Here is a 12,345-nt window from a genome sequence, read left to right as displayed (position 1 = left end):
GGTAAACAGCTCGCTAATCCCACCCAATCAAACGTAGAGAAGCAAAGAAATACGCAATTACTTACCGGTAATGTTTTTTTTTCTTAACCCACGACAGCACCATGGAGAGAGGGGATCCACCTTCAAGGACAGGAAACCTACTGAATAAAAGGGCGGTACCTCTCCCACACATTAGTTGGATTACAGAGCATGAGGCCCTCAAGATAGACATTGTTAACTTAAACCTATAATAATCACCCAATAAACTATGTTTACCGTGTCCATTATATTACATATATACATGTTTACATCTCCCTTCCTTTTTATAATATATATATATTTTTTAAAACACCACATACGTGAAGGAGGGAAATACATGAGTGCTGTCATGAGTTCCGAAAAAACACATTACCGGTAACTAATTACATATTTTTGCTACCATGAGTACAAGGAAAAAAGAGAAGTACACATACAAGAACTGAAACTCTAATAAATAAGATGTGCTACTCCTGTATATTTAAAGTGATGCATATTTTATTAAACATAGTGCAAATATAAAACTATTAAAAAACACACAATTCCCCTTTACAATAAATAAGTGATCCTCTCCCACAGTCCCTATACAATATCACAAGGGAACTGACTAGATGTAAAATCCATACAGGGTAATCAGTACAAAATTGCATAAATAGTGTGTGAGAAACACAGCATATAACCAGGGATATTTACCATAATGGTGGTTAAGTCAAATGACCAAAGAAATAACCCTAAGAGCATAAGCAGTCAGAAGGAGTGAGTTTAAAAACCTCACGCATTACGCCAAACTTGTGGCTTCCTCAGGGGTATTTTTCCTACCACCCATGACAGCACCACAGAGAGAATTATAGAGAACTCTTCTAGGGAGGGACCACAGCCTGTAGATTCCTTCTGCCAAAAGGTGAGATAAGAGGACGATAGATCTGGCAGGTAGTGTTTATAAAACATAGAGGGCGAGGACCATGTTGCCGGCCTTACAAATATGCTCAATGGAGACATCGAACTTCTCTGCCCAGGAGGTTGCTACAGCTCTTGTGGAATGAGCCTTCAGCCTCTCCGAGTGTGACCTGCCTACAGCAGTGTAGGCTAAACTAATGGCCTCTCGAATCCACCTAGCTAGTGTAGATTTAAATACCCTATGACCCTTTCCCTGACCCTGAAAGGTAACAAATAAAATACAGTCTAGTCTCCAAGACTCCGTGGCTTCTAGGTATTTTATCAGGCATCTCTGGACACCTATAGTATAGCTTCTCCTCCTTCTGATTCACGTGGCTACTGCAGAAGGGTAGGAGAACAACCTCCTGAGACCTGGAAGCTACTTTAGGGAGATATGCCGCATCTGGTCTCAAAACAACCCTATCATCTAAAATATGAGGGTAAAGGGAGGATCTGCCGACAGAGCCTGGGTATCACTTACCCTATGGGCTGATGTTAATGCCTCTAAAAGGATGGTTTTAAGTGAAAGCAACTTGATTAGTGCTGACGCTATGGGTTCAAAGGGCGGCTCAGTCAGGGCTGACAGTACCAGATTTAGATCCCACGGAGGCATTCTAGGTCTAACTATAGGCATTGCCCTAGAGCGCCCTAATAAACTGAGAAACCCATCGATCGTGTGCCAAGTCATAATTATATAAAGGCCCCTAGTACTGACACTTGGACTTTCAGGTTGTTAATGGGAAGCCCAAAATCTACCCCCTTCTGCAGGAATTCTAAGATGGAACTGACAGGGACCTCATCACTGAGCTGGATTCCTCGGGTACACAAGAATCTATTCCAGGTTCTGGCATAAATATATGGTGGTTACCTGTTTTCTATTCTGGAGTGTTGAGACCAGATTAGGAGAAACCTTTACTCTCCAGCAATAATCTCTCAAATTCCATGGCATTAGATCAAGGCTGGAAACTTGAGGATGTTTGACTGGTCCCTGCGAGAAAAGGTCCGGGATGTCCGGAAGCACCCACAGGTCAGAGATGGACATCCTTCTTAGCCAAGAAAACCAAGGTCTTTTGAGCCAAAAGAGTGCTATCAGGATGACTCTTGATCAATATTCCCAGAAGTGACTTCCTCCTTCCTGACCATGCAACCGCAGGCAGCGTGGTAGCCCAACGGAACACCTGGTGGATACCGCGGCTCACACCCGCATTCATTGTGTAAGCCCCTGGGCCCACCACGGCGCTTCCAGGAAGCCTCGCTCCAGCCGTAGCAGGGACCCTTCCGCTGCCTGTCTCGGTGAACGAGGCCTGGGAACTTCTTCTTTGTTCCGGTGAGTACCGCTTCAGAGGTTCCACCTCCAAGGACAGGAAACCAACTGATGCTTGGGAGATGTACCGACCTTTTATTCAATAGGTTTCCTGTCCTTGAAGGGCGGATCCCCTCTCTCCGTGGTGCCGTCATGGGTGGTAGGAAAAGTGAGCTCACAATGCATATGCTGTAGTTGGTACATACATATGCATATGATCGCTAGGCGCAAACTACCATACAGGGACAACAGTGTATAAAATCATATTTAGCAGTTAGGATCCTTAAAGAGGAACTCATAACATGCTAGCTGTATTTTATTAACAGGAAACCAGAGTAGAGATTGAGTAAAACTCATTTAATAAAGCAAAGGCCAAATAATGCAGTCACGGAATGACAAATATATCTTAAAGAATAACTATACAGTCAAGTAATTTTTCAGAATAAGCTGTTATGTGTGTGCACATGAGTAATAACACTATTGCTGATCATTATATGACTTGTAACCAGCATTTGTTACAGTTTTCCACTTTGCAGGCTCTCTTAATTTGTATTTCATTCTCAACTGGTTGTAGTCAAGTACCTGCTATGATGTGTACCAGACATAGCAGTACACACAGAGAGGGATTCCTGCTCTTTTATATTTAGTAAGCCCACAGACAGAAGCAGCATAAAGAATCATATACAGCAATATTGAGCAAGGTAGATGTGAATCTAGCTCTGGATAGGGTAAAACACTTGTGTGAAAGCAGAATATTTCTGTCTCTCTTTCTGTCCGTTTTCTGACTATGCACCTCATTCATCTTCACCCCTCCATCTTGTCAAGAGGAAGACAGAGTTTTGCTGAGTTTTTTTTCCCACTGTGGACTGTAAATTCAGGAGGCAGGGCAAGAACAATTGGCTGATAAGTGGAGAAAGAAGCAGAATTCTCTAATAAGATATATTAGAAAGTCTCATTTTTGCCTGTACTACTGATTTATGCAAAGGTTTTTGAAAGTATAATTTCCACTTAATAACATGTCCATGAAACTGTCTTCCCTACAACTAGTCAGTACCTTACTGGCGAAGCCTGCCAAAAAACCCTTGAGCCAATAACTACAGCAGGTAATCTATAAACTCCTGAGGTGTAACACTTAACTTCTTAAGGGCCTCCATAGAAATAATAATTTTAGACCATTAGACCACAATGGGGAGAGGGAATTGCAGGAATTTGTTTATTTGTTATCTATGTCAATTTGGAACAAAAAGTATGATAACCTATCCTCAAGGCTGTATGGACATGGAGCAAACTGACAACATGCTTTTTTTTCCCTTCATTAAAAGCTTTTATCGCCCTGATAAATGATGTCGTCAGTACCAACTGGGTAAGAGACAAAGCTCTAATCTGCAGTGTGACGGTTGACTTATGGCAGTGTGAAGGCAGGAGCATATGAACATAAAGTAATATAAAAATAAGTAACAGTGAAAAGAATAATCATAGATTAATAGTTCCACAGGTTAGTAGGTGTCCGGGTTTGCTACCAGGATGAAAAAAAAAATAGAATTAATTTTTTTACTTTCCACAACTGCGTCTATTTTTAAATATATTTGTGTGGAGCTTCTGCTGATGATATCACACATACATGAAAAGGCAAACTGGATGGACTGATGATACATTGATTCTAAATTGTAACACCCTCTTCTATTTCTTTTCCAGAAATGTATTACTGATGAATGCTTCTTTTTTGAACGACTAGAAGCAAATAACTACAATACGTACCGCTCCCGCAAATACAGTGATTGGTACGTGGCGCTAAAGAGAACCGGACAGTACAAAAATGGATCTCAAACTTCACCGGGACAAAAGGCTATCCTATTTCTTCCCATGTCTGCAAAAAGCTGATCTTACAAGAAGACAAAGAAGAACATATATCATATATAATCTATATTGTAAATATATATTAAAATGTGATTAATGATTTACATACATTCACTGGTATGACAGCGGTTAAAAATGACAAGTACAAAAAAATTATTTTAATATATATGGCAATTATACTTAACATATTGTGAGTAAAACGCATAGAAATGTATGATGCAGATGTTGTTGAGGTATTTTCTGTTCCTAAAGAGTTAGGTATAAACTGAGAAATACTGTGAAACTGTCTAGAGGTCATCCCCGAGTTTCATAGGTAGCAGGCAATTCTTTGTGGTACAAGGAGTAGAAAAGCCCAGAATAAACGGCTGGTAATATCCTCATAGTAAGGTCAATGTTGTGAAACCCCTCCTTGTATCCAAAAAGTAGCAATTTGGCAACTCTGCTGGTAATAGGAGTAGTGTGGCTGGTGTATGCAAGTTCCTTCAGGTCCATCCACTCACACTTCAAGCACTCCTGAGGGCAGAAATTAATATTGTAAGATAATGGCTTCAGACGGCAGATAATATACATATCCGACTTTCCGAAGGCACCGGGGTGTTTGTGCTGCTGCCTTATGCTCAAGAGGGATTGGAACTCTGACTTAATGCCAGTCTCTTCAAGGACTTCCCGAACGGCTGTAGCTCCTGCAGTGCGAAAGAAAAACATACGCTTGGATTAGTATAGAAGTGCTATTCCAATATGTCAGCAGTGGAAAGAGGAAATTAAACAACGCTATATATGTTGAGCTCATGTGACTTGAGTTGTATGACTATTTGCATTCTTTAGAGGTGGAAGTCACCTTTTTTTTTGCATTAGTCCATTTTTTCACCATATATATATATTAAAAGTTAAAAAAGTTTGAACATACAAACCCACAGTTGTAATTATAATTCTGGAAATTTCAAGATTAAAATGCCCCAGAATTCTCTGTTACTGCACTATAATGATTCCTAACCTGCTATAGTTTTGTTAGAACATATCTGTTCTAATGTATCCTATAAGCTTAGCAGTTTGCATGACACCATTCATTTTACCACCTAGTGTACTGTAAAAATGGGAAAAAATTCCAAATGTGGAGAAATTGTGAAAAGAAACCATCATTCTGACATTTTTTTGGGAAATTATTTTTATGGTGTACATTTTGTAGTAAACATTACCCTGCAATAATAATAGATTCTCCTCATCAGTATGATTACAGCGATACCAAACATGTCCAGCTTTTTATTATTACTATTATTTTAGTGGTGAATAGAGATAAGCGGACCCGTGGAAGTTTGGATCAGCGGGTTCAGCCAGACTGTAGAAAACGTTTGGTTTAGGACCTGGACTTGACCTGAACCCCAATGGAACTCACTAATTGGTAAGTTTGAATTTCGGCCCACATGCAGCTAGCCATAAACAGATCACTTCCAGTGGCGGGTGTGTGGGGTTTTTCCTTTTTTTGGGTGCACACTACATCTGATCACACTGTTGTTAACCCCAATGAGCACTATTCAATCACTGCAAGTGGCTCACACTGGGCTGCGCACCAAGAGTACCCGAGCACAGAGATGCTCGAGCGAGTGTTTTGCATACGTAAAGCACCCAACTCCGAACCTGAACTTTGTTGTTTTTTTTTTTTTTGTGAAGTCTGTGTTTGGTACGTACACTGAACCTCGGTGGTGAATGAAAAATCAGACACTTCCAAACCATTTTCCAAGTCCCATAACATTTTCTATTTTTGGTGGATGGCGCTGTATGATGGCTTATTTTTTGCGGGGTGAGACAACGTTTTTATTTATAACATTCTAGGTTATATTTGATGTTTTGATCACTTGTTACACATTTTTTGGTGGTACTGCTGCCGCCAAAAATTCCTGAATTTTGGCATTCTTTGGCTTACAGTGTTTACCGATAGTGTTAATTATCTTTATATTTTGATAGATCAGAATTTTCTAAACGTGACAATACTACATGTGCGTGTTTTTAAAATATTTGTATCATCTTCATTTTTAATGGGGCAAAGAGGCGGGTGATTGGAACTTGTTATATTTTTCAGATTTTTTAAAAAACTTTTTTTTTTTTTTTACTTTTCACTGTTTTTAATTGTCCCCTTAGTGGACTATAACCTGTGATCATCTGATTGCTTGTGCTATGTACAGAAATGCCATTCCATTGCTGCATGTAGTGAAAATCACAGTCTCCTTTGAAACTTGGCCACAGGCAGGGTTGCAAATGAGCGCTGTAATGACAAGCATGAAGGTCTTCAGCAGGCGCAGTGATGCAATAACCACATATCAGCACCCCACGATCACCGCTCGTTCCGCGATTGGCAGTGGCAGACCCTGGCTGTAACACACAGCCATTACCTGATAAGCATTGGGTGAGATTGCTCCATACACCCGCTTCCAACATGCACTGTACATATATGGTAGATGTCGTAAAGTGGTTAACATTATCTTGGGACAGATTTTTTTTTAAACTACTGGACAACCCATTTAAAGAATACCTATAATATGCAATAAAAGAAAATTATATATTGTAGGGGCTGTTATGTGCTACTGAGCTCTTCGGTTCAGGTCCTTAGATTTTCTCCGATCACTCTCAAAAAACAGCTTTGAAATCCGCAGTTCCTGCAGGAGCATACCCGCAGATCAGTATACGGGCTCAATAGTAAAGTCTATGGGTCCATAGACCACTCTCATACAGAGGTGTACGAACACAAAGAGTTTATAGTGATCTCATACACATCTCTGTGTGTGCACTCTTACAGGAGCTACGAACTTCAAAGCGGTGTTTTCAGCAACTGATGGAGGTTTCAGGACACAAACCCCTACCAATAAGCAGTACTTTGTATCCCATAGAATATATACAAATTTTATGGAAATGATAGGTACCCTTTAAGTATGTTTAAAATTGTAACTTATGAATCATTGTATTTTTGGACAAAGTCTTGTAGTTGAGCAAGACGAACAGCATTAAGCTTGTTTTCCCTAAAAGGCCTCAAAAAGATACTTAGAATCGCAAACATTTTGCATTATCTTCCTGTCTCTACTGCTGGTGAATGTAGTTGTGAAGGAATTGGGTCAGCCAAGTGCTACTTCTACAGATCATGCAGAGCACTAATATTAAAACCTCATCATCCACTGTGTATCTACACTATGTGCTGCTGTACAGAACGGATAGAAGTTTTTATTACTTATGAAGTGCTAAATAGGGTACTAACCGATATCTTCACCTGGATCAGACAATCCACCTGGGAATTTCCATGCATTTACAGTCTGAAATTTTTAATAAAAATTGTCATCTTTTCTATAGTTTGGTTTAATTAAAAAAATTACATTTCTCATGCAATCAGAACTTCAGAAAGCAAAATAAATTATATAAGTCCCCTCATGACAAAGTAAGCTGAAGTAATCAGGGAGCACTTTTTTTTATCCTTTATTTCTCTTTAAACAGGCACCTACAATATCAGAAGAGTATGACTTTGTAAGGGTCAACTCACCCTCACGTCATTATGATGACCATTGTTAGGAGGTGCCTTTATAAGAATGAACTCAACACAAATCCCCAGCGCTGCCAGGACTTCATGTGAGAGCCATAGACGACCTCCTCTGGCAATTTACAGACTGTAATAAATCAGTGTACATTGGGGACGGTAAAGAGTACAGTATACAGTAAGGTGGGGAGAATAAAGGGTACAGTACATAGTAAAATGTAAGATGGGGAGGGTAAAGTATAAAGTAAGGTCAGGAGAGTAGCGGGTACAGTATACAATAAGGTGGGGAGGTTAAAGGTTACAGTATATAGTAAGGTAGGAAAGGTAAAAGGTATAGTATACAATAAGGTGGGGAGGAAAAAGGGTACAATATATAGCAAGGTGAAAAGGGTAAAGGGTACTGTTGTTTTCCAACTATCTTTCCAGTTTTTCACAAGTCTAAATACAAGATACATGACAACAAGCAATATCAAATATGCCCAAAGGGATGGAAAGCATAACTAATAAGCTACTTGTTTTTAATGTGCAGAAGTGTTTTTATGTACAGAGGTGTAGATATTACTAACATTATGTAGCTATTTATTTAGCTAATGTACAATCGTAATTTAGATGCATACTCTTGGATCTGATTGCCTAAATTATTTCTGCTTCATTGCCTAAATTATTTAAGATTCTTCTGAACATAAATGAAGAATAAAAGTCACTTGACAGTTAGACGGTCAGGAAAGGTGGGTGATAAGTAATACTCATCAGTGAGCTTTCTCAGATTGACATCGGAGCAAAGGCCCTGTCACACACAGAGATAAATCTGCGGCAGATCTGTGGTTGCAGTGAAATTGTGGACAATCAGTGCCAGGTTTGTGGCTGTGTACAAATGGAACAATATGTCCATGATTTCACTGCAACCACAGATCTGCCAAACATTTATCTGTGTGTGTGACGGGGCCTTAACAAATAGATGAATGGAATTATCAACTTGACATTTACTTGGCGATTTATTTTTTAATTAAATCTTTTTAATTTCTTCTTTATTGCATTATAAAGGCAAAACTTGTATGATCAGAAGAGATCCTACTAATCAGAGAAACACATGTACCACAATCTTATTTATATACACACACTACAGCGCCAATTTTATGTAAATATGGATTAAATAGAAGTTATATATAGAAATATAGGTCTTTTGTTATATCATAGCTTTTAGTATTCATTTAGCAAGGATAGGGATCAAAAATTAAAAAATATGAGTTTGCCATCAATCAGCCTTTACTAAAATCTTTAAGTTTATTTAGATGGGCATTAAGGTCACCACACCAGATAGACTAATGTTGGCTGAGCCTGCCGATATCTAGAGTCCTATGTACGAGGGCCCTTACATATGACTTTGGGGGAGGTAAGGATCCAGCATGTCCGATTTTAGACTGCCAATCCTTTTGACCTCCAGAGATGAAATACCTCCACAGTTGTACGGCAGCGGCTCACACGTAGAGAACCCAGACGTGCTTGGCAGTGTATGTGAAAACTGTTCAAGATAGCTGCCGGCTATACCATCCATATGTCCAACAGCTAAAGTGTAAACTGCGCATTACAAGTGTTAATTGACCAGTTAACAAGTTTGGTGCTTGTTTAAGGTTCTTACACACAGGCAGATACAAACTGTCTAAGAGCAGAATTATTGTTCTGTCCCCTTGCAACATACATATTGTCAGCAGTACGTTCCCTGTTTCCATGCGCTGCCAACAACAATGATTAATGGCCTGCATAAATGATCGAATAACCCAAAAAACCAGGGTCTTCTTCATCATTTAGCTGTTTACACAAGCCAATGATCTAAAGCGACAGATCTTAAAACCCCAAAGTTTATCATCAGAGGAAAGCTGAGACACCCAAAACATATTACATGGTCGGCGGGTCCCACTGAAATAGTAAGGTTGAAACAATGTGCATCCGATGTGTACGGCTACAGATATTCACAGAACAATGCTGCTAGTAATCTTTGAGTACCTTTGAGCAACTTGTTTCAAAATGTTAACACGTATAGCTGCTTGAAATTTAATTCTGTGCTACCATTAAATGGAACCTGTCAAGTGAAAAAACGCTATTAAACTGCAGATGGGGTTAATCTGCATGTTAATAACCTGCCCAACACCTGCAGATTGATCCCCGATGTCGGGAGGAAATTAACTTTAGCCCCCCATGATTGATACCCGAATGCTGCCAGGAGGAATAAAGTTCATTTCCTCCTGGCAGCAGGTATGATGTGCAGGCACGGGGCAGGTTTCAAATGCTATTAACCTGCAGAATAACCACATATCTGCATGGCAGTCAGTCCCTGTGCAAGCTGGCACTTTTAATCAAATTTTTCTAAAAATACACTGAGGTGGAGTAGCTCTTTTATAATATGGCAAAGATCCTCCGCCTTTATATTATGTTAAAGAACCTCCTTTATAATATGGTAAAACACCTATTCCTTTATTATATGATAAATATTCATAGGCTGCTACAGAAGGGATAACTGTGCCTTGTAAAAAAATGTATTTAATCAATGTATTTAACACATGATTGTTTATTCTATATGTGATACAAAAGTTGATATGTAGTTTTTGTTGTATGTGCACTGATTCCAGTCATGTCACTTTTTAATCTAATCTATTAAATACAATGTACTACACTGCAAATGCTTTGTGATTACCTGCGTTTGACGAAATAACTAGAAATGATTGGGTTCGACTGATGGGAAATCTGCTCCATTTATCTAAGCATTACACCAGCGCCGGAGACTGGCAACTATGAAGCGCTTGCTCCTACCCCTTTTTCACCACCATTTGTTGTGCCGGATTCTGGTCCCCATAGACTTAGGCTATGTGCACACACTGCGTTTTTAAAGACGCTGCATTTTTGCGCGTTTTTTAGCGCTAAAAACACACAGAAACGCAGCGTCTTGAAAAAACGCATGCGTTTTTAACCACGTTTTGGGCTGCCTTTTGCTGCGTTTTTGCTCACTGCGTTTTTCTGCGTTTTTTTTATCAGTGAACAATGCCATTAAAGATTGTTGGAAAAAAAAAAAAAGGTCTGATGTCATTTCCTTCTTCCAGATGTTCTTCATTCTCTACTAGTGTATGCAGGAGAGCAGACAGCTGCAGAACTACAAGGCTCAGCATGCTCCATCCAGGACTGTATGCTGGAGGGAAAGTCAGGGGGAGCAGACCTACAAGGCTCAGCATACTCCATCCACTAGTGGATGCAGGAGAGCAGACAGCAGCTGCAGAACTACAAGGCTCAGCATCCTCCATCCAATAGTGTATGCAGGAGAGCAGACAGCAGCTGTCGAACTACAAGGCTCAGCATCCTCCTTCCAGGACTGTATGCAGGATTTCTTCTTTCCCCCCCCCAAACAAAAAAAATGACGTGGGCTTCGCCATATTTTTGTATGCTAGCCAGGTACAGCAGGCAGGTACGGGCTGCCCCCAACCCCCAAGCTGCCTATTTATACCCGGCCGAGAACCAAAAATATAGGGAAGCCCCCTTTTTTTTTTTTTATTTCATGAATTTCATGAAATAATAAAAAAAAAAAAAGGACGTGGGCTTCGCCCAATTTTTGAGTCCAGCCAGGTACAACTAGGCAGCTGGGGATTGGAATCCACAGTGCAGGGTGCCCATGCTTTCTGGGCACCCCCGCTGCGAATTGCAGTCTGCAGCCACCCCAGAAAATGGCGCTTTGATAGAAGCGCCATCTTCTGGCGCTGTATCCAACTCTTCCAGGTGCCCTGGTGACGGGTGGCTCGCTGGGTTATAATGGGGTTAGGGCTAGCTGTATATTATCAGCTGGCCCTAAGCCCGAAATTCATGGTGTCACGCCAATATTAGACATGGCCAGCATGAATTTCTATTAAAAATAAAAAAAAACACAAAACACAGAAAAATATTTTTATTAGAAATAAAACACAACACAATTAGTGACGCCATCTTTATTGAAATAAAGAACCCCCCTCCGCAGTAATCCTGGGTCAAGGTTCCCGCGCCGTCCAATCCAGATCCAATATCATCTGATTGGTTTGCTGGAAGGCAAAGTGATCAGATGATGTGTCAGGTTCTAGGATGTGAATCACATCACACAGCAGCTGATTGTATAAAAGCTGTTTATACAATGAGATGATGCATCAGTGCAAAAAAAAAAAAAAATTAAAAATACTCACTTATGTGCTGATTACCGGCAGCTCCTGGAGCGGAGTTTGATCCCGTCCGATCGCTGCAGGAGCTGCCGGTAATCAGGGATGAAGTCTGACGGCATCCGCTGACAGGTTAAGCCGGCCGGGCGCCGGCGTCACCGCGAGACTTACGATCAGCTGATGCGTCAGGTGACTGCATCAGGTGATCCATCGCCAGATCCTGCAGCTATCGGAGGTGTCCCGGCCGTCTGCACACAGCCGGAGCGGCGGTACCGCGGGAGAGGAGCTGGGAGCGGGCATGGCACCGGGAGTCTGCAGACAGGTGAGTATGACATTTTTTTTTTCTACTGTTCACTTTTGTTTTCGCAGCTGCCCTCACCTCCCGCCCAGACATGGCGCCACACGGGAGCGGACATGCACAGGACTGGAGGTGGACGCAGCGGTGACGGTACCGGGAGGATTCACGCTTCTGTATTTACTGACAGAAGAAATCCTCTTCCTGTACATGTCACTTTACTGCCCACCCCTTGCGTTTATAGCTGCGTTTT

General features: G+C 40.8%; 2 protein-coding genes across 4 annotated transcripts in view; one reads left to right on the top strand and one right to left on the bottom strand.

Annotated features, from left to right (window-relative positions):
* The window catches only part of FGF2 (fibroblast growth factor 2), a 95,699-nt gene extending 85,238 nt beyond the window's left edge, over window positions 1-10,461 (top strand). The window contains exon 3 of the mRNA XM_075348898.1: window positions 3,950-10,461. Coding sequence (XP_075205013.1) covers window positions 3,950-4,135 — 186 coding nt within the window. The 3' untranslated portion in view covers window positions 4,136-10,461. The remainder of the gene's footprint in view (window positions 1-3,949) is intronic.
* Window positions 496-12,345, bottom strand: part of NUDT6 (nudix hydrolase 6) — a 58,439-nt gene continuing 46,589 nt past the window's right edge. For all 3 annotated transcript variants that reach the window (XM_075348863.1, XM_075348883.1, XM_075348874.1), the window contains 2 exons: window positions 7,356-7,410; window positions 496-4,794 (listed from right to left, as the gene is read on the bottom strand). In XM_075348863.1, coding sequence (XP_075204978.1) covers window positions 4,406-4,794; window positions 7,356-7,410 — 444 coding nt within the window. In that variant the 3' untranslated portion in view covers window positions 496-4,405. The remainder of the gene's footprint in view (window positions 4,795-7,355; window positions 7,411-12,345) is intronic.

Source organism: Anomaloglossus baeobatrachus, chromosome 1 (assembly GCF_048569485.1).
Source record: "Anomaloglossus baeobatrachus isolate aAnoBae1 chromosome 1, aAnoBae1.hap1, whole genome shotgun sequence".
Lineage (NCBI taxonomy): Eukaryota > Metazoa > Chordata > Amphibia > Anura > Aromobatidae > Anomaloglossus > Anomaloglossus baeobatrachus.
The sequence above is the reverse complement of the archived record's forward strand: the minus strand, read 5'-3'. Positions and strand labels throughout refer to the sequence as shown.